The following is a 27,835-nucleotide window of genomic DNA, read 5'->3' on the forward strand; positions in this document are numbered from 1 at the left end:
TTTTTTCAAACTGGAGCTGCTAAATTTCAGCAAAAGGAATCATATATTACCTAAGTGTTTCTATCCTGATTTGATTGTGAATACCAAAAGATTGTTTAACGCAAAATAATTGCAAGAAGATGCCTTCATAATGAGTTGTCTTCTCAAGCTGCTTGAAAACAGAAAATGCTCAACATGAAGCCAGTATCACACTTGAGTGACTCGTAATGAATCATAGATTCACAAACTTCCAAGCAGGCTATACCAGTTCAAATGAGTTTGATGAATCATTCACAGACTCACTAAATCGGTTACAGCGACTAATGAATTAACATTTGACTCACTAAAGTGATGTATGACTCAAAATGAAGCAATTTATATGTACTTAAGGATTTAGAAAATTACTTATTAGTTATCATTATATATGTGTGTGTGTGTGTGTGTGTGTTATATATGAATTTTCTGTGTATTTGCTATAATCGGCAATTGAAAAATATTTAAAAATGAAAACGATAACAATATTATACTGTATATATATATATATATATATATATATATATATATATATATATATATATATATATATATATATATACGTATATATAAGAAAATATATAGAGTATATATAATTAAGAAATTAATTTTTGCAGTTCAATATAAAGTCACCATTTATTCGTAAGGTCTACGGTTTTCTGACACCCTTTTTCTCTTCAGGTATAAACAAAAAAAAAAAAGAAAGTTCAAAAAAGCATTAAGCGTTCTGTGGCTCAAGCAAAATGTTTGAAGAGAACCCGTCTGGAGAGAACTGAGCTGTGTGGGTCATTTCCTGACGGTTCATTGAGTCTCTCTTGTAACCAGTCTGCCGGATCCCCGCTGGGTCTCTCATAGAAGTTCAATACAATCGTGCGAGTCAGTCGATGTCTGCGAGACAGCCACTGGTCAGCTGAGGTTTAGCACACTCTGTCTGCGTCTGATGCCTGGAAATAGAATGAAAAATGTACTCGGGGTGTAATCGAACAGCTCTGCCGCTCTGGACAGCAGTCAAAACAGTCTCTTCTACATGTCTCTGTCCACTTTTGATGAAGGCAAACCAGATTGTTTCTGTTGCAGCTCATGCATGCAATATAAAGACCTCTTTCTTGGTTTATACACTCAGTCTGTTGTCTTAAGTGTTTATAGAGCATTATTAAAAGCAGAGATCCCTGTTGAACAAGTGATTGATGGGCTGCTTATTAATGTGCCGTTGACTGTTTTTGCCATTGCTGAAATGTTCTCTATTAGCGGTCGTATACATTTTGTTTGAATTTTAACAAGCAAATGGTATGCGCAGATCCATGAAAAGAGGCGTAAGTTTCTTCAAACTTCAATGTGCTGACAGCAAATCGTAGTCGAATCAGAGATGGAACCGAATCTGCCTTTAAAAACAATCAGCAATTAAACCCTGGCTTGAGGCTTTGAAACCAGATCACAGAGAGCCGCTATAAGAGACTATCTTTGTTAGTCCCAACATTACTAAGAAGAGGTTTTCTCACTCGCTGATGGAGAAAGTGTCCCAAATGAGCATGCATGCCTCGTTACCCCAGACAGGCCTGTTTTGATGTCCCCGTATTGTAAAGCGGAGAATGTACATTTTGTCCTTATATTTGACCTTTGTGTTGCAATACAATGCAAAATGGCATTCACTAATGGAGGCAATGCGAGCTGCAGCCCTAACTCATTATAATCAGTCATGGGAACATGTTTGTGGAGGTACAGCGATGATAGGAATTGCACATTTTTCGTGTGCATGAAGGAAAAAGCAAGGCAAAAGGGTCATTGCTTTTCAGATGTAAGTGCTTTTGCTTTGATGAACTATGGCCTAGATAAGTATGGCCTTCGTAACTTGTTGTGTCAGAGCAGTAGAAATATATTGTCCAAAATACACTTAACTGTTTATTTTAATGTGCTTTATTTGCATGTAGACTTCAATTACAATGTCTTTAAAGACTGTTCTCTCAAAATGAGTTTTTTCACCCGCACTGAGCCAGAAATCTACACTTCAGTAGCACTGGCACATACCGAACTTTACAGTTGGATTCTTATCTATACTTGGAAGGTTTTCACAGAGGGGTCAGATTTTTTAACATTTTATTCCTTAAAACATGTTTGTTTATCTTTTTTGCTGTTACAGTGTTTTCCATTGAAGCCTGTTTCTGACAAAGAAATTAATTTAAAAAAAATATATAAAAAAATCAAATTAAAAAAGGCAATTGCAACTTTTATCTCACAATTCAGACTTCTCTGAAAAAAGTCAGAATTGTTTGATATAAACAACGAGTTTATAAATTAAATTAAAATCTCAAAATTCTATTATTCTCTCAAATAAAAGATGAATATAACTGCAACTTTTTTAAGCAAATCTTAGTTTAAACTTTGCAATTCTCACTTTTTTGCCTTTGGATTATAAGAGAAATACATCTCAAAATAGTTTTTTTATTCCTTCACAGAAGAAAAAATTAAAAGCTACAGTAATTATAACTTTCTGACTTTTTCTGATTCTATATATTGCAGTTATGGCTATTTTTAACCTTATTGCGAGAAATAAAATCCTACATTGTTCCATAATGCTTCCATAATTCTCTGTGATAAAAAGATATCAAAAATCTGTCTTTGACTCTATTGTGTCAAGAAAATGAAACAAGAATTACGAACTTGGCTTTATCGGTTTAAATTTCTATTATAAAGAAATGTATAATAAATATATAAAAATAAGTGCTTATTTAAATAAATAGCTTCTCATTTGCATATACAAAACATAACATTTTAGAAAAATTGTTATGCAAAATATTTCTGCAATTGTGAATATAATCAACCGACTTATTAAGATATGGTGATATCTGTTATCCGTTTTTACCCTATTCACCTGGGGTATCTTGTCTTAAGGGACAGTTAAACAAAAAAATGAGCTCTCTGTCATTTTTATTCACCTTCAAGTCAGTGAAAGTTGGGGGGGGAGTCCAAATGACTTCATTGCATGTACAAAAAATAGTTATATCTCAGAATGTCTTCTTTTGTGTTCCACAGAAGACAGACAACATTTTGGGTGAACTATCCCTTTAAGAGCTGCTAAGGAAACTAATAATACCTAAGTTTAAGAAACTTTCTGAAACTCTCCAATTGCACAGGTGTGATAGAGAGCAGCGACGTTTTAAGAAGATTAACGTAAGGCTGTCAGACAGACTGACACTGGGGAAAAAGAAGAAAATATTGAAAGTTTGTCTGGCAGACAGCTTCGTGAAGTTCTTCAGACATGGTTAAAGTTTAAAGATTAATCCTAAGTGTTCATCTGTCTGCATAATAATATTCGTCTGGGATAGCGTGAGTGAGTCATTTCAAATGGTCTCAGGTTATTTTAAATAATGTCTCTTCGCTAGACACAATACCCATTACCAAAAGATGGATTTTTCATTCAAGTTCATTCTTTGAACAGCTTCATTTGCATTTCATTCTGTCAGAACAGGTTTTGTCAGTCAGATCTGAAAATTAGAGGAATAATTTTCTGTCTGCCCCCAGAAAGCAAAGTCACAGACAATTTTCATGCTGTATTCGGAGATTAATAACTGATCATCAGTGTCTGTGCTGGTTTTTACTTTAGTCGTCCTATGGTCAAGGAGAAATGAGAGCGAGGTTAAACTAAGGTGCCTAATTATATTTCTGGATGTCTGCTGTCACCTGAAACTAGAAGAAAGTTTCTGTAAAGTCATAGTATAAGAATGGCCTAGTGACTGTGGTCCAGGTTGCCTGAAGCTAGGGACTTTTTCATTTAATTCTGTTTTTGTCCCCACTCAGTTTTGTTTTTATTTCCCCAGCATCTATAAATGTGTCATTTGACATTTTAGCTACAAGCTAATGAAAATAAACTGCCTCCATCTTATAGTTATGTGGGTTATGAGGACAGCTGGAAATGACTGTAGGTGACTAATCCAGACAGAGAAACACTCTTGTGCAGATGAGCCACAGAGACGCTGACGTTCCTTACGCTTTATTCAGTAGCGAGCTCAAAGCCATCCAGATGACCAAACCAAAGAGAAATATCAAAGAAGGCAACTAGCTTCATTGGTAAATGGGTCAGTGTAATGACGCTAATTTATCTGGACCTGAATTTTGGAATTTATTTGTATAAATTTGGGAACATGAAGTCAGAAATAAAAGGATGGCAGCTTGATGAAAAAGAAAATAAGTGAGTGAAAAGAAATAGTTCATCGAAACATTTCTCACCCTCCGGCCATCCAATGTGTAGTTGAGTGTTTCTTCATCAGAACAGATTTGGCGAAATGTAGCATTACATCTCTCGCTCACCAGATGTCTGGACTCTCATTCTGACGGCACCCATTCACTGCAGAGCATCCACTGGTGAGCAAGTGATGTAATGCTACATTTTGCCAAATCTGTTCTGATGAAGAAACAAACTACTCTATATCTCTGATGACCTGAGGGTGAGTCAGTTTTAAAAGAATTTTCATTTTTGGTTGAACCAATAATTTAACTATTTTCCCATAATCTTTTATTCATATTTCTTTTTTTAAAAAAGGCAAAAGATCTTAATATATTAAAGACGTTTGCAAAAAAAAAAAAACAACTAAACAAAACAACAACAAAATAACACAGGAAGTGATGGTGTCAAGGTGTAGATAATTTGTTCTCATCCATTAGTCATGAGTCAAAAAAGTTTAACTTATGGAAGCCCGTTTCCGCCACTGAAATAAAACAAGGTAATTGCGACTTTTTATCTCACAATTCAGAATTTTATTCACGGAATTGTGAATTTATTTCTCGCAATTCTGACTTTATGGGCCCTATTTTAACGATCTAAATGCAACGTGTAAAGCGCACGGCGCAGGTGCACTCAGGGCGTGTCCAAATCCACTTTTGCTTTTTTAATGATGGAAAAACAGTTGACGCAAATAGCCTAATTCTAATGTTTTTTTTTAATATATATATATATATATATATGTGTGTGTGTGTGTGTGTTTAGCCTACAAAAGAAATCTTAAGCATTGCAATCCTTTAATTTTTTTATATTTGGCATGTTTGTGTGCTTCTGTGAGTCCCTGTGTTTAATAAGCACCGTACGCTCTTTAAATAACAAAGAAAAAACACTGTGCCAGACTTTAGACCAGGTTTGAGCTGGTCTATAGCGCAGTCTATTTTCAGCTCCTTAAAATAGCATTACGCCAGCAATGCACCTGATCACACCTCTCTTTTAGACCAGCACGCCCATGGGCGCAAAAATGAGTGCAAATGCATTTGCTAAATAAACGACGTGGCGCTGGACTGGAATATACGAACGGCGCCGGACTGAAACTAGCAAACACACTTGCGCTGCGCCTTGCGTCGCATTGCACCGGGTGTATGATAGGGCCCAATAACTCGGAATTGTGAGAAAAAAAAATTGCGAGAAAAAAATAGTTTTACCTACTTTTATTTTTTATTCAGAGGCGGAAACAGGCTTCCATAGAGACATGATATCATCCTATGAGTAAATGATGAAAGACAACACATTTGTCCTTCTTCAGCCTTTATTTTCCATGTTGCTCAGTGGAAATTATGCATAAATACACATAAACACTGTCAAACATGTGAATGACTTGATGCCACCTTGGTTAACGGCTAAAGGTCCACCTAGACATTTATCTTCCAGTACAAAGACAGGCACATGTCTTTCCAGAGACTAATCTGTAACAAATGTACAAATATTTGAATTACAAAAAGGCAGCTGAACTGGTTTGGAGGGTATAAAATTGTAGTAGATGTTGTCCGAGTCTGATGACGATTATGCAGTCAATGTGTTTGTCAAATGATTCTTGTTTTGGAAGTGTGGCTGACGTGGCACATGAATGATTTGGTTAATACCAGACTGGGCTCATGCATTAATTTCCTCCTCCATTCGTGCATCTAGAAACTCATCTAAATGGGAAAAACAAGTAGACTAGAGGAGGTGTGGTTATGGAAAGAGAATGTGTTACATTCAGGGCCGACAGAAATACAAAAACAATTCGATAACAAATACCATGATATCCAAACGAGCACATAGCAAATACATCATGCATACAAAATCAAAGGCTGTGTCATGGTTCACCTAGAGGGCTTTAATGTCTTTCAGTGTTATATTTTTCAGAAGGGCTTTGTCAGCCATTACCATCCAAGATAAAGAGACAGAGGAGCAAAATCCTGGATATGATCAGCTGAGAAATAATACCAGACCAAGTTACGAAAACATTGGTGTCCTCAATGATCCCAAATTTAAAAAAATGTGCGTTTATAGGTCACTCTAAAGCTCCAATAGTACATCAAGTGCGGCTCCATGCAGTGTAGAGATATTACATTTTATTTAATTGTTTTACGACTGAGGAATCACACATTATTCCGCTTCTTTTCACTTCACAGCCACAAATATTTAAGACGGCCTATTTGAATTACATCTAAAGACTTTTGTTTGTGAAAACACAATGAAATGTTTGTTTTAAAAATACATTGGTACTCACTTTAAGGCTTTTAAGTACAAACTGGCACCTCTCGCTCTCTCGCGCGCACAATCATTCACGCAATCACTCACAAGCTGTGCTAAGAAAACACACTATAGACTACCCTACGTGACCAAGCATATGATTACATCACCTGTTTAATAGCAATGTGCGACTAGGACTGTATTAAAAAGGACAGATACAACCATTTTACTGAGAATGGTAATTGCGTGGCTAACGCTTGTTCTGGGTTTATACATATGGTTTAAGAGAAGATATCAAACTTAAGAGCTGAGCTACCTTCTTTTTCTGCAGATATGCATCCTTACATGAGGATTCACCATTGTCCATTTTTTCCCCCATGGCTCACATTGTTTCACAAGGTAGTCTACACGACGGCCAGGCTGAACCGGAATGTGTCGGCCTGTGGTGAGTTGGTTGATCGGTGGTGTCTGAGGGATGCTGGGATGTCGTTCCCTGGTCATATCCTGCCTATCTCGTGGTCCTTCTCTTCGAGCAGATGAATGAGCTGACTGAAGCTCTCCTTCACCATGTCCATGCTGTCCACCGTGCTGCCCTCCAGAATCCAGCTCTTACCTCGTGCCAGAGGTTCCAGCTCAAAATATTTCTTTATCTGTGTGACAAAGAAATAAAGCTTAGTTTGGCAGAGACAGCTTACACTATGTAGAAATTCAAATTGTCAATATTGCTGGTTCTACAAAGTTATAGTATTTGAAAAATTTAAATAAAACGTTTCCTATAATTTTTGGTTTTGGATCACCACGTGATGTCCAATGTAAAATCTGTTATCCTTAACTGCTGCTGTAATTGAACTCATTCACAAATGAGACGTGAATCAAATCTGCAAAGCATTAGCTTGCATGCTGACTAACCCTGGAGTTAACAACACCGCTAGCATGTGCTGACTTACAATCTTCATCTGGGGAATAATCTAACAAAAATAACAGCTTTGTACTGAAATCCATCCTGAGATCAGACTGTAGATTTAAAAAAGCGTTTTTCAACAAACATTTGGCTGGGGTGGTCGTTTTGGACCAAGTTTCCCCTATTGACCAATAATAGCACAGGATAAAATGTATCTGTAAATATTCAGCTTGTAAACGAGTTCCAAAATGAAACATCTAGATCATTATTCTACTGAAGTTAGAACATATGAGGTATCAGCCAAGAAATTCCAATGTATTAGCCAGGGGAATATGAGGACAAACTTGTAGTACTAGCGCCAGTCCTTTTCAACGGGGCAGAAATGGGAGGGGAGACAGGAATGCGCGGACTCCACTGATCAGTGTTTGCTACGGTAGATGATGTGGAGGAAAACTTGAATTTACAGAAGAGAAAAATGCAAAAAATATTTTTTTATTCAGCCCTATGATTAGAAGTGTTGGCGTTCTTTAACGACGTTATTTTTTCAGTAACAGGGTAATCTAACTAATTACTACTTACTGGACGTTAAATGCGGTGCATTACTATACATTGATTTAATAAACTATGTAATCCGAACGCACCCCTGGCTCACACAGCGAGTGAGGAGGTAGGTTAATAACGAGATAAGCGATTATGATTTGCTAAGGCAGAGTCATGTGTTTCATGTTAGCCAATCAGAGCCAGTGTTTTTACGCCAGCGACGTCAAACACACACGAATGCAAGCGAGATTCGCAGCAGTAGCAGAGAGGGCGAGTCAGGAGCAATCCGATGAAAAGTTGGCATTTTCAAGGTGGAGATATAAGCACTAATTTAAATTCATTGAGGTCAAAGGCAAGAACGTGCATATAATGTGTACATGTAATATGTGACACACGCATCTTCAAAGCTAGTGGCCAAAAACACTTCTTACAAAGATAATACTTGGAAGTGCAGGATAAAACTCTTGCGGTCTGTTGACGTGCAATAAATATCGAAAGTTTTATACGAACACCTGTCTGTTTTACTAATTTTATCTGACTTGTGAAAACTTCTCCAAAAAAAAACAAAAAAAAATTGCTGTCAAATTTTTAGGGGTTCAAGCACGCAGTGCTGAAACCCTATTGTTTTTGTTAGGATTTTTATTATTATTATTATTATTATTATTATTATTATTATTATTATTATTCTCCACTCAAACTGATCGTGCAGCCTAAACCGTAAGGGCTAGAAAGCTGAAATTTGGTCAGATTGTAGTAGTCCGGCCTTCTTGTCAGATACTGAGTCTCGACCCAATCGGCCTAACGGGGGCGCTACAGCGCAAAAAACAAAAATTTTGGACATTTTTGGCCGTAAATCGTATACCGTTAGCCATAGACTCAAAAACATGGCGTTGTTGCAATCCTTGGGTTAGCCCGAACAAAAGTGCACGGCGCCTTTTTGGGGTCTACGACGCACCGTTTTCTCGCAAAATCGAGCTATATCCGAAACCTACTTTTGCGAACTAGTCCTAGGATTTTCAACCAATCAGAACCAAACCACTTCAGAAATATTCCCTGGACACTCAATATCAATAATTATTAAAAAAAAGTTGAGATTTCAATTCTTACGCGAAACAGTACACCAAAAAGCGTCTATGCTAACGTTAGCCAAATGCTGTTTTGACTATAACTCTTGAACGGAATGAGATATCTTCACCAAACTCGGTGTACGTATGTATGAGCTCAATCTTTGGTCAAATCAAAAAAATTGCGCATCTCTGCCACTTGGGGGCGCTATAAGATAGAAAAAACACATAAATTGCTATAACTAGGCAACCGTTGGCTCGATCGACTTGAAAATCGGTATGCAGTGTCTTGGTCTGAAGGGGCACAAGTACCTATGAGGACATTTGCATATCTCAAAAAACATGGCCGCCATTGGCCAAAAAAGTTTAAGCACCTATTTGAAAGGGTTAACGGATGTTGATCGGAACGAAACTCGCTGGGTACGTTCGACTCATGAACCTTAAGGTCTGTAAGAATTTTGAAAGAAATCGGCCACTAGTTGGCGCTAACGAGTTTTATGGCTCTGTAATCACGTGGTGTTTCACATATCAACACAATATGCATATCATTTGATAGATCTCCTCATAATGCACAACTTTGCCTCAAGAACCATTGCTGTCAATCAAACCGTTCAATTGTTATTCACAAATATGTTAAAAACCTACTTTTGCGAACTAGTCCTAGGTTTTTTGTCCGATCGGAACCAAACCACTGCAGTAATATTCTGTGGACTCTCAAGATCAATAATTATTAAAAAAATGTTGAATTTTGTCCTTTGGTTAGCTGTAACAGGGTAATTTAGAAAAAGGGGTGTGGCCAAACATACCCCAAAGCCTATAAAACCTAAAGGAAAACTCAAAACTTTATGAAACTAAGTGAAATCATGTAACAGGTGACTCTTAACAAGCATGCAAAGTTTCATGGAGATCAGACCATAGGTGGCGCTATAACAGTAGAAAAGGTCTCAAAACACAAGATTTATATGGTAAATGGCCTCAAATTGTTTGAAAATGTTCATATATTCACTCAAAAACACTAAATCTTCATATCATATGATAAATCTCCTCATTCTGAACAACTTTGCCTCTGGGACCAATGTTGTCAATAAAGCTGTTAATTAAATATTCAAGATTATTTTAAAAAGTTACTTTGGCATACTTGTGATACGGTTTAAGCTGAAAATCAATAAAACCACTGAAGTACAATTCTCTAGACTCTGAAGGTCAATAATTATCAAAGACATGTTGAACAATTGCATTTGGGCAACTATAAACCAATAATTTTATAATATGTTATTTGCATAGTGTACACAAAGGCCTATTTATACAAACAGAAAGCCCACAAATTATCAAAACTGTGTAAAATAATGCATGATTTCATTCTAAACAAGCATGCAAAATTTAAGAGAGATTGGGCAAAAAAAAAATTACAACACTATAACAGTTATGTTTTAAAACACAGTGTTGTTTGAGTAAATGCAATTTGTAACCACTAGATGGCAGCGGAAGACCACTAATGGGCTCATTCAGCTAGTTAAACAGTACTGTTTTCATGAATTCATGCCAAAACATTAATAAATTAACTGTTATAACATTTTAAATCTCATTGAATTGATGTTTTCCATTTTGTTTATACAGATGTATCAGTTTTTACAATTTTGCCACATTATGTTTACAGTTTAACCTGAAAATGACATCTAAACTCTGAAAAAGAGAGGACTTGCAATAATTTTATGTCACCTATCACTTATTTCAAATACCTATATCTGCAACAAAATGTTTGTGCATGTATATGTGTGTCTTTGTGCATATGCTTATAGAGTATACATATATTAGTCTAATCATTTACTTTCAGTGTGTGTGTCTGTCTGTTAACCTGTTCTCCATTTTGGATGTGTTTAAATGTCATCCAAACATCCAGGTTGTCTCTGACCACCTCAGATGCCTTAAATGCTTGAACCCCGGTAAAATGCTGCTTGCAGCTTTAATTATATTTGTTTTTTTTTAGCAGTAACGCAAATAGTTACTTTCCATGGTAACGAGTTACTTTTATTATAGAGTAATTCAGTTACTAACTCAGTTACTTTTTGGAACAAGTAGTGAGTTACTATAACTAATTACTTTTTAAAGTAACGTTCCCAACAGTGATGATTAGCAAACATGACTAACACGACTTGAGGGACAGTAATATCACAGGATCGATCGCAGCATTACATGAGATAAAGAAGAAGCTCTGTGATTTCAGAATTTCCAAGGCAACAAAAGAAAGCACAAACACAAACATTTTAACAAGAGCTATTCCCATGCTTGAAGCACTTCAGGAAAGATCTACAACCATCTTATTAATTACAACACTCATATGTACCATGTACAGTGATCCTAAAAGAAAGGCTAGGAAATTCTGGATACAAAAACACTTGATATGTCAGGATGTCATTGCATTCGATTCTCAACACTTTTTGAGCTATTTTTGTTCAACCACGTAAGGTGTATCTCTCCACTTTCACTATTTACGTGACCTATCAATTATCGAAATACTCTAAATATTGAAAATCAGTTTAGTTTAGCTATTTTTTCTGCAAAATAAAAATAAATATGTTCTGATATATCTATATTGCAAAGAAATCTATTACAGTGGCCTAAATTTGAGATCATTGTATGTAGGGGATAACAAAATCTGGGCCCGATATATGGACATAAAATTTATCAAATATTTTGTGTGCACAGAGGAAAGAAAGCCATGCAAATTTAAAATGTCTTGAGTAAACGATGACAGAATTATAATTTAAGGTTGAACTACGGTAGCATGATGCCAGAAAAACCTTGACCTTCGCATGAACAACTACAGCACAAACAACACATCCAAAAATGTCCCTGTCAAAGTGATTTTTCCCCTCCAGCTTCTAAGTTATTCTTCTACCCAAATCGTTGATCTCTGACCTCGGGTGACTTAAAGAAGCCCAGAATAAATATAGAGTAAGCCACTAGCACAGGTGTGAATAGTGAAGGCTGAGAGGCTAAATCATTTCTAATGCTGCACTCACATTATTCCAGACACTCTATTTTCCTCTTGTTTTGGCAGTGTTTCTGGAAGCCGGACTGTGGAGAGAGACCCCTCCACCAGGAGCACTTTGTCAAGCCTGGCCTCTGATTCCACGTTTAAACTCACTGGCAGCGCTGAAATATATGGCATCAGTGTCACATCTAGGAAAACTGAGCTTTACTGACAGCCAGCGGGAAGGGGCCAAAAAAGCTGGTGGAATTTTTTAACCCCTTTGAGGTTGCAATGAGAGGAATTTTTTTTATTTTAAATAATCAAATAAAACTTCCTTAGAGCCAAAGCTGTCCTATTATGCCAAGAATGTTGATTAAGATTTCCCTGTCTGGAACTTCACTGCTACAAAATTACACAATCCTGCTGCTACGAAGAGCAAGAACAAACTTGGAATGCAAAGCCATATTTGTCTATTGTTTCACAGTGAAACCTATCCAGACTTAAAAAAGCAAATGTAACATATGCAGAAGACAGGAGGTTTAGGATTGTCTGCCAGTGACGTTTATGAGAAGTACTTAAAAAAGATGATACAGATTGATACAGAGTGCTGGTATGTCTGACGACAGCTGATGCAGCAGAATGTGTATCATCTCTAGATTGCACAATGGCTAAAAAGACAAGGCAGGAGAGATGGGTCAGAATGAACAAGTCTGGCCGGTGCTGATACCTTTTTCACACGTACATGGAAGTTTCTGAAAAAGCATATTTCGTCTAACATTTCATGAAAAACCTGTCCACACCAACAGCATCCATGCAACAACACAAAACCAACATCACTCAAGCATGCAAGGCCAGTAGTTGGCGATATTGTGCTATAAAGATTTTATGTAAAATATATATATATATATATATATATATATATAGAAATAAAAAAAGAACACACTTAAAGGGTTAGTTCGCCCAAAAATGAAAATTATGTCATTAATAACTCACCCTTATGCTGTTCCAAACATGTAAGGCCTCCTTTTATCTTCGGAACACAGTTTAAGATATTTTAGATTTAGTCCGAGAGCTCTCAGTCCCTCCATTGAAGCTGTGTGTACGGTACACTGTCCATGTCCAGAAAGGTAAGAAAAACATCATTTAAGTAGTCCATGTGACATCAGAGGGTCCGTTAGAATTTTTTGAAGCATCGAAAATACATTTTGGTCCAATAGCAAAAACGACGGCTTTATTCAGCATTGTCTTCTCTTCCGTGTCTGTTGTGAGAGAGAGTTCAAATCAAAGCAGTCTGGATATCCGGTTCGCGAACGAATCATTCAGTTGACCAAATCGAACTGAATCGTTTTAAACGGTTCGCATCTCTAATACGCATTAATCCACAAATGACTTGTTAACTTTTTTTTTTAATGTGGCTGACACTCCCTCTGAGTTCAAACAAACCAATATCCCGGAGTAATGCATGCACTCAAACAGTACACTGACTGAACTGCTGTGAAGAGAGAACTGAAGATGAACACCGAGCCGAGCCAGATAACAAACAATAGAGTGACTTGTTCACGAGTGAAGAACCGGTTGCATCGGAGTTCGGATCACCAGTAGTTCTTTCGGACAGTTCGATTCAATAAACCGGTTGAAGAAAACGGTTCACCGGTTCTTTTGCAATCGATATAATGGCGTCATTTGCGATGATTTCCCTTGATTCAAGCCTTCGGTTTACCCGCGCTCATAAGACTAGCACAGAATCAGTTCAGTTCAGACGCTCTGTGTGTCGGTCTGCTTAACGCTGAATCACACATGCGCAGTATCATCAGCTCCTCGGTTCACGAATCGGACACGTCTGACAGAAACGGTTCTTGACTCGTGAACGAGTCAATGTTTTGTTTGTTATCTGGCTCGGCTCGATGTTCATCTTCAGTTCTCTCTTCACAGCAGTTCAGTCAATGTACTGTTTGAGTACATGAACTCCGGGATATTGGTTTGTTTGAACTCAGAGGGAGTGTCAGCCACATTTAAAAAGTTAACAGCTTAAGTCATTTGTGGATTAATGCGTATTAGAGATGCGAACCGTTTAAAACAATTCAGTTCGATTTGGTGAACTGAATGATTCGTTCGTGAACCGGATCCAGACTGCTTTGATTTGAACTCTCTCTCACAACAGACACAGAAGAGAAGACAATGCTGAATAAAGTCGTCGTTTTTGCTATTTTTGGACCAAAATGTATTTTCGATGCTTCAAAAAATTCCAACGGACCCTCTGATGTCACATGGACTACTTAAATGATGTTTTTCTTACCTTTCTGGACATGGACAGTATACCGTACACACAGCTTCAATGGAGGCACTGAGAGCTCTCGGACTAAATCTAAAATATCTTAAACTGTGTTCCGAAGATAAAAGGAGGTCTTACATGTTTGGAACAGCATAAGGGTGAGTTATTTATGACATAATTTTCATTTTTGGGCGAACTAACCCTTTAAAGGTGGGGTAGGTGATTTAGTTTAAAGTCTCTTAGCATCCTAATAGCAATCATTAAGTTAAGGGATCGAGTTAACTTAATCACTTAACTTAGCTTCTGGTCTGCCTGTGTGCGTTCATGTGTTTTGGAGGGGGCGTGGCTTTGGGCAGTGATTATGCAGGGAGGGTGGGATCTTGCTTTCAAAGCATGCTTGCTATTCATGGTTTTCATGTGACATCACACACTTAAAGGAGCACAGCATGGAGGGAAAAACAAGGCTTTACTCCACTGACCACCAGTTATTTTTAGGTTTATTTAAGTAGTAATGTAAGACAGTCATATTTAAAGGCCAAATCCAGTACACATCTTATTGATGCAAGCAATATGTCAAAAGAAAGAAAAGAGCTTCTACTTTTAAACAAACAAACAAACAAACAAAAAGCACTTTAATTCTAGTTTCATACATTCTTGCTCATTCGTGGGTGGGTTTCATTTAAAAAAGCAAAATTTTAAACAAAAAGCTGAGAAAATCAGGTTCAGAATGATTATCAAAACAAAGTTGGAGTAGATCACTTTCATAAACACCCCCAAAGCTTGCACAGTCCTATACCACTTCCTGGACCAACTTTTCATTTGGTAATGTTAGGCAGTTTTGATTTATATGCGGTTTAAAAACGCATTATTTTATAAATGCATTGGCTTATATGTGATAGTTGGTTTCTGCTTCTACACCATGTTTTGATTCAAGGATTTAAAGGGGTCATATGCTGCTTTTTTAAAGATCATTATTTTGTGTATTTGGTATAACAAAATATGTTGACATGCTTTAATGTAAAAAAAAAACATTATTTTTCAAATACTGTAGGTCCTCTTTGCCCCGCCTCTCTCAAACGTGTCATTTTCTATAAAGCCCCTCCTTCTGACAAGCGCAGTCTGCTCTGATTGGCCAACTGACCCAGTGCATTGTGATTGGCCGAAAACCATAAGCACTCATCAGAAATGTAACGCCCCTTTCCATAATTGCGAGCTTCATAATTCAAAATAAATATAAAGACAGTTAATAATGTCCTTAGATTTAGCATCAGTTCAATCCAGAAAAGGGGAACAGAGTCACGTGACTGACACTGTGATGAAGCTCGTATGTGTTTGCAGTACACACGCATGCGCGACGGGCAAAATTCTGCATTTGAAAATGCAATAGCAAATACTTAAACTAAAAACAAAACATACTTACATTAGCTGATTCAGAAGCACCAGATTGTTGTAGCAAAGTCAGAATCAACTCCTCTCCTAGGTTCATGAAACGGTCGTCCATAAAATGTGTTGCTGTTCTGTTGTATGTAATCTTAAAGATTCCTAAATGCATCTACTTTCAGAAGGAAAAATAATGTGCTTTTGCTTTCGCCTCGATGCCCACAGCATCTCCCTGACATGACTGCTTCAACACTAACTGCAGTTACTGAAACCACGTCTTTGCGTGAACATTTGGGTGTTATTTCGTAAATATTTCCACATAGTGATGTAGACATGTGGTGGCATGTTTGAATGAGCCGTTTTAGGGGGGCATGGCAGAGTCTTAACTTTGATAAAGAATACCTCTTTCAATTTTACTTTAGTCTTTGCAACTTTACAGATGTTTTTCATGCACCAATAGCTTGTAACACTCCAAAGAGAAAGAAAAAACTGAAATCGCATCATATGACCCCTTTAATACTCTTTCAGAAGATGTGTTTCTTTCAGCACATCCTACCGTATAACAGTGGAAACAGAGAAAGCTGGAAAATTCCGTCAGTGGTGGAGAAAGAGTTAAGAATGTTTGGGAAACTGATGTATAAACTGTAACTGATGTATCATATGCATGGTTCCCCCGTATAGCAGTATAATCATTAAACAATTGTAGGCTGGCTGGTAAATATCATCGCTGACAGCGGACTACAAAAAACTAATCAGCACTCTGCTATTGTGGTCAGAATCCTCCCTGTCCAATTCCAGCACATTTTTCTAAACCACTGTTGCCATGCACAAATAGTGCTCATGGTATATTCCCAAATCTGTTTCACCTGTTCATGCATCTCAAGGAAACATAATTTTGAATAGTGTTTTCAAAAACCTGATTTCAGTGAAATAAACGGTTGTTTACATGTGGATGGGAGGCCACCACTCAATGTTGCTAGAAAAATCAATGTGTTTTGAATAAGATTTTAGTTAATGTGCTGTTAGCTCAGCCATTTGTTTAAAAGCAAAGGCAATAATGTCCTGCCAATCAAAGGCTGGTGAAAAAAACACAAATGATAAGGTAAGGTAAGGAAATGGTAAGGATCTCTAATGTGGCTCAGGTGAAAACAACATTTTTATTTGCAGAATGAAAAACAACAGTACAATTCTGAATAAATGACATAAAACAGTTGACGCAAAGTTGACATTAAAAGTAAAAGGCAGATCTCTGAATGGTATCTGTGGATGTTCTAAGAAACCAGATATCATATATCAGCACACAAATATTAGCATAGGTCCCTACAGATAGAAACCTTGGGAAAGCCCAAGATGAAACTAACTTCAGGACCTGTGCAAGACTCTCATGGCGCCAACCAAATCTGCACACTCTTCAAGCCAGTTTGGCTTTTACACCTGGTTTACTGCAGATCTTTCTCTTTATGACAAGTTTGGATGAAGCTTTTCTGGGGTCAGTGGGATAAACCCTTACTGGAGACAAGACGTGACTAAATCACTTTGCCAGAGTCTGACTACCGATGCCCTTGCACAAAGTCATAAGCTCACAGGTTCCAGGTCAGGGGCCGTGAACAAGTCTCTTGTCCTATGCGCTTTCATAGTGTGTTTGCCTGGTCATAGGGCAGATTTACAGTAACTCAATTTGTGTCAAGCTTGACGGTTCACATCTGGATTTGCAACATGATAAAAAGGAACTGGGATTGATCTAATTAACTGCAGCATTGCAAGACCACAAGGTCTCTTATTGGTCAAACTATCCAACCACAAATCAGTTGCCTCTTGCCCTGTGCGTTTTTGTGGACTGACCTTCACTTGAGGAACTCACCCACAAAGAAAGAACATACGCACACAGGCGCACTGCCTAAGGCACTGACAGGTGACCTGCTGGCAGGCCCACATCAACAAACCCACTCAAACTATGATTAACAAATCCATCTGATATCCATCAGACTCTGAAGTTCGTAGACTTAACCACACACACAGACCCACCTGCAGCCCTGCTGCCTAAAAAGGGAGAAATTTGCCAATGGAAGTACTAAATTCTTCAGCATACTGCAAATGTTACCATTGGGAGAGTTGTTTCAAAGATCATGTCACAATGAGTTTCCAAAGATAGAAATGCATAAGCATTGTGATATTCATCATTTCCAAACATGAAGAGGTTTTCGGTCCAAAGATGGAGTTGAAGCAGACCGCTATAGAGAAACAGTGGCGTGAACACCTCCTCCCCCAAATACTGAGACTCTGTCCAGTTGTTTTGCAAAGCTCTAGTTTCTGTTATTCATATGTTAAATCAGGCTCATTCCACAGCAAACCACAGCAGTTTCATGGGCCCCCTCTATTCACGTACTGGAGGCTGCACTCCCTTTCGGAAGAGATTTCCTCATATTAATAAATGGAACAGTATTTCATGCAGGGCAATGAAGGCCCTGTCGCTGGGGATTCCTCCGTGAAGAAACATTCCTGACAAAGTAGCTCAGAACAAGGGCTTCAGCCAAAATCGTGTTCAAGTTTCAAAACAAAAAGTGCTGGCCAAGCAACATGGGTATACATGTGGATGTATTAGAGGTGTATTCATGTGCTTTATATATTGCTCAATCTCTCCTGACAGCAACGTCTTTGCAAATCTAGAACATGAATAATGAGACAAAGCTGCAACAGACAAACAGTTTATGCTGTCAGATGTGGAACAGAACAAAATGTATTGCAATCACTGGATTTCTGCACCCAAGATGAAAATGAACCATTTGCTCCGATGTCATGACCGCCCCCAACCTCCTGCCCCCCAAATAATAACTTCCTGTCATCGTGATTAGTGTTGGTCGGCTCTTATGTAAGCATGTGTTTGAGTTACGGTGATGACTGAAGTGAAGTTCAGAGTTCTCAAAACTCACTGAGTCTGGCTCCAGAACATTAGGAACATATTAAAAGGAGCTGAACCTGCCCCCCTGGATATCTTCAACAACACTTTACCTAAACATAATCCCAGCTGGGAGCCCCAGGCCATATCAGTGGTGATTCATAGACAAACATTCAATCCTTGATACTACCACTGCAGACAGTCATCCATATGTTATTTCACTTTCCTTTACACATGTTCACACCCTTCTAACGTGACCTGCTCAAACTCACATATTATGCAAGGCTTTCCATTCAGACTTCCAAGACTGCAAATCAAATTGTTTAAAAATACCTAATTGTAACTGTTGCTCATGGGAGAAGTTATTCAGTGAGAGTGGTTGTTGCAGGCCAAATGGGGTCTGCAGAAGCAAAAATAGTCCATTACAAGATGAGCAATCTGGTGCAGCCTTTCCACATATTGGACCGATGCCCATTCCTGAACCCTAAAACCTAGCCGGCCTAGAACCAGAAGCCTACTATGTCAAGGAACAGGGTACGTAAAAATGTGTAGTCACCAGGTTGATCAGCAAGTTTTCTGAACATGAACATTAAAATCTACAGTAAGAAGTAGTTGTGAACTCTACAACAACAAAAACTCTACAAGAACTTCAGCTCATGAAACTCTCTAGCAAGCTGATAATCTGAATCATGTGTGTTAAATAAGAGAGACATACAAAATCTGCAGTGCTGGGTTCCCAGGACCAGGATTGAAAACCAATGTTGTGCGAGGGCTATCCAGAAAGTATCCAACCATGTAATATGAAGAATTGACATTTTATCGTAAAAGATACAAGATACAAGAAACATTATACATAGGACAATGACAAGTGATTTTAATTTTGGGAAAAGCCAGAAGGGTGCCAAATATGGGCTGTAGGAGGGCTGAGTCACCTGGGTGATTTGATGTTTCAACAAAATACTCTACACGAGATGTGATGCATAGGCAGGTGCATTGTCGTGATGAAGCTGCCAATCACCAGTTGCTCATAGCTGTGACTGTTTTCGTCGTATTTCATCTCTCATCATGTACTTTTTAATGTTTTTTTTCATTCATAGACAACAAGATAGCGGTGCGTCCACACGTAGCGGCTTCTCTCTCTCCCATCAGAACTGTGTTTTCGTGTTTTTTGTCCTGTGAGTGACAGTGTTTTTGTACATCTTCATCGCGTCTGCCTGTCTTTAAGCACGCATATACAGTCGTGAGTTTCTGCTCGATGTCGGCAGAATCACTTTTTTAGGGTTAAACTCCACACAGGCCGAAGAACTGCGGAAACTCGATCTGCTTTGGAGGCCTTCACCATCACCGACATGCAACACATCCAGCACCATCACACTGAACACTGGAGCCCCACAAGGATGTGTGCTGAGCCCTCTCCTCTTCACTCTGCTGATCCACGACTGCACACTGTCACACAACTCTAACTTCTTTATTAAGTTTGCGGATAACACGGCTGTGGTGGGTCTCATTAGTAACAGAGATGAGACAAACTACGGGAGAGATGAACTGCCTGGCTGGGTGGTGCAGTGACAACAATCTCTCTGAATGCGGAGAAGACCAGGGAGATTGTTGTTGACTTTAGGAGAGTGCACACTCAACATGTTCCTTTGACCATCAACAGTGTGACTGTGAAGAGGGTGAGCAGCACCAAGTTCCTGGGTGTGCACATCACAGAGGACCTCTCCTGGATTGACAACATGGCCAAGAATTCACAGCAGCGTCCCTACTTCCTCCACAAACTGAGAAGAGCCAGAGCCCCGGCCCCCATCATGTGCACCTTCTACAGAAGGCACCATCGAGAGCATCCTGACTAACCGCATCACTGTGTGGTATGGTACCTGCAACGTGTCCTGCCGGAAAACCCTTCAATGCATAGTGAGAGCAGCTGAGAAGATCGCTGGTGTCTCCCTCCCGTCCCTCCAGGACATTTACAGAACCCATCTCACCCGTAAAGCCCTCTGCTTCGCAGGTGATCCCACCCACCCATCACACAGCTTCTTCAGTCTGTTGCTTTCAGGAAGGAGACTGCGGAGTCTCCATGCCAGGACCAGCAGACTGAAGGACAGCTTCATTCATCAGGCTGTCAGGAAGCTGAACTCATGAGGAGATCCAGCTGAATGCTAAACCTTCAATAAGACATCAGCATTCAGTGCTCAAGTCACTGGAAACATGGAGACGGCCAAGAACCAACACTATCTCTGAGGTAAAGCAATGTGGGTTTATTATGGGGCACTGTGTTCTGCTAAAAAGATAGCTTGTGATGCTCACACACATGGTGGTGTCTACGCGACCCATGAATCTCATGTCTTGCTTGTACAGTTTGTTCCATACAGAAGGTGGGCATCATCTCTGCCAGACTGTACATGACATCTCTGTTCAAAGAACAGAAGAAAGGACAATAATTGTCATTATGAAACTATAATATTTTCCAGCACATGATGTATCCTTGTGAGAAGCTTTTTACACTATAAATGATTTACTGTGATCTCGATTACAACTTGTTCTCTGGTTTGTGTGCTGTAATCTCAATACAGCACATTGTCCAAAAACACACAGCAAGAATTTAGATACTTCAACTGCATAGTCCAGGATCCATGACCATATGGTCTTCAAGCAGACGCTGCTGGTTGCTCAGACACTGGGCACTGAACACAAGACAAAGTACTCCATGTGGCAGCACTAGTCGCCTCTCTCAGCAGAATGACCTGAATCCGGCACACAAGATTGCCTTTGTCTTCACGTCTCAAACACATCTTTCAGGACGTGGAAAAATTCCTCTCCGCTGAAAAACATTCAATTGATGGCGCCTGATGGCAATGAGGACTTCTCTAAGATTTCTATCGTCTCCAATGTATTTCAGAGACAACAAAACCACTCAGCACCACTTCACGTATGTTGCGACTTGAGGTATGTTGTACATCTTATTGCTGAATGTTGGTCAACACATTGAAATTCAATTCCATTGTAAAGCAAAATGAATTTGGCGAGAAAGCAATCTCCAGGAATGAGAGTATCGTTGAGCAAGCAGGGTGTGTGAGTATCGAAAATGAGAAAAGCAAATCAAGAGGGTCAGTGAGGACATGAGAGGAGCAGATAAACCAAACACCAAATATCTCTCTCTGTAAGGAAAGCCATGTCAAATGGTATCTGCATGCATTAGTGGATAGGACCCGAAGACATCTGTCATCTGAAACGGGTCCAGTTCTGGAGATTGGGGTCTGTGTACGTCTTCCACTCATGTTGGTTCTGTGTGCATCCATCTCTATCAGTCATAACTTTATTTTAGCCAGATGTTATGGGTGCCCTGTCTACCTCCAGAGCCGTGGTAATTTTATTATTACTCTAAATCACAACCCAGTGAGATCAGCCACAGGAGAAGGGGACGGGAACTGGGTCATGCAGGGGAAAACCTGGCGGTTCTTTTAAAGGCAAGACATTGACCCCTTCCATTACCACATGGGGGGAGCTGCTTCCAAAGAGCAGATGGGGAGACAGGGGCAGTAAATTACACCGGTGACTGTGACTCTGCTGGGTAGAGTTTCAACTGCCAAGCCCTTGCATTTAAGCACCATAGAGCTCCAGGGTTACTATATATCAAAGATACAAGAGTCTCTTTTAAGCATGAGGAAAGGATTTAAAAAGTACACACACGCACACACCTGTAATGGTCAAAACTAGAGTGCTGGTTTGAAAGAAAGTCAGCATTTCCTTAGAATTGGAATACTGGCTTAGAAAAGCATTTTAGCTTTATCTAAATCAGTTTTTCAGGTGACGGAAGCAAAAGTAAGTCAAATTAGACATATGCCAATATGGACAGGTTATGCAATCTCCAAAAACAATGAGCAAAACTATGCAAAGAAACCAAAAAACCTTGAAATTTGCTCAGTCTACTGTTGACACAAAAAGCTGAGGCTTTAAGTCATCGATATAAATGGTTGGCTACTTTTTTTCTTCACAATGTTGCCAAACAAAACAGAACTCTTAAAAAATAATGATTATTTTTTTTTAAAAGTAGAGGGAGTCTGTTCCTGCTCAAATTATAAAGACAAGCTAGTTGAGTTGTATTTGGTAATATTAAAAATTATCATTAATACATATATGAATACATTTCAATGTTTGACATTTTTGTTTACTTTTGCCCGAACTATTTCAGTACTGTGATAGATTGCCATTTCATGACCAATGTCAGTGTCTAAATCATGGGGTTCATTAGGCTCCAATATCTTCGCTTAATCAAAATTAGAACGAAGATAGAGAGAGAGAAGGAGCAAAAATGAACAGCGCAAATCTTTCCCACAGCAAGTAACATGAGAGACTGAGGGAGGGGTGTAAAGCCAGACAGACACCCAGACAGTGGATTTTGTGTGTGTGTGTGTGTGTGTGTGTGTGTGTGTGTGTGCGTGTGTGCATGTCGTATGAGGGAGAATTGTGTTTCTCCTGCTGATCAGACACCAGCCTTGGCACCCAGTGCTGAAAACCATGCCAAAGTCGCCTGAGCAAATTCCGAGCAAAAAAATTAATGGGTCTGTTGTTCGGATTGCTGTGTAACCACAAAAGACACAGATTTCAGGTCTGTACTGACTGAACGGAGCCGGTCTCTCACATCACTTCTTGGATCTAGTCTTGTGTTAAAGTGCTAACTAAATAGTACTAACTAGAGAAGTGTAAAGTACACCTCTCTATATGTACATACACCCAGTCATACTAGGGCAGTCATTTTAGCAAAACTTATGCAATTTAACATTTAATTAAAACCACACAGCCCTCAGACCTGTACATCATCATATATTTTATACAGTTGACTGATGACAAACATGATGCAGGGCAACAATTCACTCCGTGATCTAGCCTACAAAATGCAATTATATGCATAATTAAAATTACGATACTGGGGCAGAAAATGCCTCTGTATGAGTTTTTGTCTCATATTTTCTCAGCAGTTTGAACAAATTGAATGAATGAATGAATGAATGAATGAATGAATGACTCTTACTCAAAGACATTTACCACCACCTACTGGCAGTTTTGGTTTCTTATTTAGAATATCACTGCATAAAAAAAAAATCAATCAATCAATCAAATCAAGTGATAGTTAACCCAAAAAGTAAAATTCTGTCATAATTTACTCACCCTCTTGTTGTTTAAAACCTGTATGACTTAAAATAATGAAGAATGTTGGCAACCAAGCAGATTTGGTTACTAATGATTTTCATTGTACAAACAAAAACTACTGAAATGTTTCTCATGAAATATCAATCTTCTTATATGCTTCTTAGTTTATGTTTATGTTAGGCTGTTGTTGACAATGTTTGTGTGTAATACATTTTGTGTTAAACCAAATGAAACATTTCCTTCTTAAGCTACTTTTTTTTCCATTTAACACAACAATGGCTTTAAATTATATTTTCAGGGTATTTTCTCAGTCAAATTTAGTCTGTGATTCATTTGCTTAATCACCACATCATGCAATTAATTAGATAAAAAAATTAATTGACTATCATCCCTGATTTATTTATATATGAAAATCAGATTGAAGTTATTCATAACGTAATTTAATTTTACAGATGTTTTTTTTTTTTTTTTTTTTATAAATGCTGGCAGTAACTTTATCCCTTATAATGGCCAAAAAATATTGGACCAGTTCCCTTTCTGTTTTCTGCAGAGTGGATCTTTTCTTCTTTCAAAAAAATATCCATAGGAGGTCCAGGAGATCTGATCCAGTTTGAAATCGATTGAGAGCAATTTGATGGAAAACAAGCTGGTCAGGTCTGATCTTGTGTAACACAAGTTGCATCTCCAGCATGGAGAGCGAGTGTCACTGCCAACTGAAAAGCCGCATTTTGACACACATCAGTGAACTGGGATGTATAATTCTCTAAAGGCAGATATTTACTGCTCATTTAGGACCACTTCTCAGCCAGTTAAACAGCACTCTGTGCATTGGGTGATATCCTGCAGCCCCTGGACCGATTTCTCCACTTGGAGCAGATGTGCACGCATGCACGCTCACACAGACACACAAATTTAACATGCATGGTATTAGGCAAAAAACACACAGACACCAAATCATTCAGAAAAAAGACGCATAGGCTGAGTAATTCAATCCTCCAAACATAAAAGTGACAAGGGGACCATTAAAATAGAAATGTGACGGCAGAGACATGCCACACATTCCAACTGTTTGCTATTACTAACAGCAGTTAGCAATTTATCTTAATTTTGATGCCACTTGCTTTTGAAATGATGTTTGTAAGAATCTGAAATAGAGTAATTGGTCAAATGAATACGCTCTTAAGAGATGGGACAACAGCTGTAGAGATTCCCCACACCACCAGTGTTTTGGGCTCCCAACAATACAAAGACTTATTGTCAGGAAAGCCTGAGAAAGTGGGTAAGCTGGGTGCTGCAGAACTGTGGGAGAGTGTCTTGTGGCCTGTGAGTGTTTGCAAATAACAATCAAATCCTCTGAAACAGACACAGTGTTGCCTAATGTTGTTATTATTTAAAGGGTTAGTTCATCCCCAAATGAAAATTCTGGCATTATTTACTCAACCTCATGTTGTTCCAAACCCATCAGATGTTTTTCATCCTCTGAACACAAATGAAGATATTTTTAATTGTCACATCTGAGAGATTTCTGCCCCTCCACTGAAAGTCTTCTGCAATAAATGCAATGAGTTTTGTTCTTGTGTATCAAGCAAGTGTGGGTGAGCTTTTCTTTATGTTTATGAATGTGTGAATAAAAAAAATCATTAAATCTGTTCATCATATAACCCGGTCGTGACTCTTCAGAAGACTTGGATTAAACTGCTCAATGCAAAATAGTTTTTTTTTTTTTTAACTCTTTGCAAGTGCTGAAATTTAGATAAAGAGCCTACAACATATAAATTATAAAAACAATAATGTGGAAAATCATTACACTCAACTATGGTGGCTAAGGTCCCACCTTGCAGTTTTCATAGAGACATGAATTTTCATTACAATATGTATTTACATGACTAGCCTTGGCTTAACAGTTTGTGTGTGATTTGAGCTAAAGATCAAAGAAACAATCTGTTGTCTAACACTGACAAATCTCAGGAAATTCTGCTCTATCACAATTTCAAGTAAACCGAGCTTTTGTACCTATGCCACATTTTGGTCAGTTACCCGGATGCATGGCCATATTGGAGATACTCAGATGTAAACAAAAACATCTTTAAAAAAAATTAAAAAAACAAGTGGAAGCTGCTAAATCATTTAGAGAAGGACTAGTGTACTAGGTGAAGTACAAATCCCTAAATGAATGTTTCGATTTTGCTCAATGAGTAGGAAGCACTGAGTTACGATATTAGCCTATTATTTCACCTACCTGACTAGAAATGATAAGAGCAAACATAAATGTCGTCAAGATTCTCGCCCTGGAAATCCTGGTTCAGTTTGGCTAACGCCTTCTTTCCTCAGACAGTTTTTGCACTCTTCTCTGTGAATTGTTTTAACTTTTGGCAGTCTATAGTACTCCAAATGCTTTTCCTGGCCCCACTGATTAGTACAGCCCAAAACATGACAATAACTGACCATTTTCAGCACCATTTTCAGGTTCACTGGTATTTATATAATGCTATATAAATGCCTCATTTCTTCATTCATTGTTTACATTCAGTGGCACCAATATGGCAGACTTACGGATTGATGACATGTCGTGAAAACACTCTATAGGAGCTGAACTTGCATGACTGGAAATATCTGGCCAAAGTGCAGAGTGACATCTTGCCTTAAGGGTAGGGACAGACAAAACCTATGCCAAAGATCTAGCGCTGAGGAAAGGGGACAGTGACTTTGCCTCATGATGCTTACGTCGGGGCAAAAAATGTTGCACTAGAATACACCAGACAGACTACTGCTAATGGCCAACTAGCATGTAGTTGGATTCTTGCATCAGATAACATAACTCTCCCAAACCAGCAGGTGGCAGTAGCCTGTATTTGGCATTGAAACAGGGAAACTGGAAGACCTAGGGCTGTGGATATACAAAGCCAGCAGCACTTGCTTTTACCATTGTTTACACCAGCCACGCCCATTACTGACGGTTTGTGTAGCTTTTTTTCAATCGTGTCTGCTAAGTTGCAAATGGCACTGGCATCGTCAGCCCTTGGTCTTCTTCTAGTGGATAAAGAAAGAAAGAAACAAATATTATGACAGCAAGTGTCTGTGCATTCCCTCTTTACTCCTCAGTTCTTATCAGTTCCTTTTCTTCTTGTTTGCTCATTCTCTAAGCTGAACTGCAATTGGAGCTCTGTTTCTCGCCAACTAGCTCTGCCGCTGACTCAACATACAGAACCGGCTGAAAAACCACTGATGGCGTCCAACTAGAGCCAATGGTTCAGAACACACCCAAAAAAAAACTAAAGCTGACTGACACCCAAAAACCACCCAACATTGCCCAACTGCCATCGGCTTGGTGTGTCCTGGGCTTAAAAGGGGACTTCTGTCATCATTTCCTCACAATATCATTAAAACCTGTATGATTTCTTTCATCTACTGAACAAAAAAGAAGATAATTTGGAAAAACTGTAGTTTTATCCATGCAACTAATGTTTGGGACCATCTTAATTTCTTTGTATTATTAACAAAACATATTCTCTTGTGTTCCTCAGGAGAAAGTAAGTCATTTAGGTTTGGAATGAAATGAGGGTGTGTAAATATTACAGAGTTCCAGACCTCTTGAATGGAGTGTATGATCAGTATATGATGATGATGGGAGGTATAAAGCATTAGGGTCATTTTTGTATGAAGGGGGCGGCAGGCTTGTCCCAGTGGTTGGCCGGTATAATGATGGGAAGTATTAGGTGAGTATTAAGCGAGTGTAAAGTTACGGCTTGTACAGAGCAGGTGGCAGGTTTGTTCTGGCTGTTAGCCAGGGTGAGGAAGGGAAGTGTTAAGCGAGTATTAGATTACCTCTTGTACAGAGCGGGCAGCAGGTTTGTCCTGGTGGTTGGCCAGAATGAGGAAGGGAAGCGTGCAGAGCTGCGGATGCTGCAGGGCAGAGTGGAGCTCTGTACGCGCCATCTCCAGGTCCTCCTCCGACGAAGCGCTGTCCAAAACAAACACCACCCCCTGAGAGCCCTGGTAGTACCGGCTCCAGTACTTTTTAATTGAGTCCGCTCCTGCACCGCAAAACACAGAAATTCACACCGTCACGATCGCAGCTTGGAAATCATAACATTTAATACACACATTAACCCCTTTGCAGAAAAAAAAAGGTGTTTTTCCTGACGGATGTAAATCAGATGCTGAAACCAAGGCAAAGCTCTAAACATAAAA

General features: G+C 38.8%; 1 protein-coding gene across 3 annotated transcripts in view; it reads right to left on the reverse strand.

Moving 5' to 3' along the window:
* Positions 1-5,519: 5,519 nt before the first annotated feature.
* LOC128021408 (ADP-ribosylation factor-like protein 15) overlaps positions 5,520-27,835 on the reverse strand; it is a 44,142-nt gene continuing 21,826 nt past the window's right edge. For 2 of the 3 annotated variants that reach the window (XM_052608536.1, XM_052608535.1), the window contains exons 4-5: positions 27,470-27,678; positions 5,520-7,116 (exon numbers count right to left, since the gene is read on the reverse strand). In XM_052608536.1, coding sequence (XP_052464496.1) covers positions 6,964-7,116; positions 27,470-27,678 — 362 coding nt within the window. In that variant the 3' untranslated portion in view covers positions 5,520-6,963. Of the gene's footprint in view, positions 7,117-26,567; positions 26,675-27,469; positions 27,679-27,835 lie in introns of all 3 variants that reach the window. The other variant, XR_008185538.1, reaches the window with a different exon arrangement.

This window comes from Carassius gibelio, chromosome A10, assembly GCF_023724105.1.
Source record: "Carassius gibelio isolate Cgi1373 ecotype wild population from Czech Republic chromosome A10, carGib1.2-hapl.c, whole genome shotgun sequence".
Lineage (NCBI taxonomy): Eukaryota > Metazoa > Chordata > Actinopteri > Cypriniformes > Cyprinidae > Carassius > Carassius gibelio.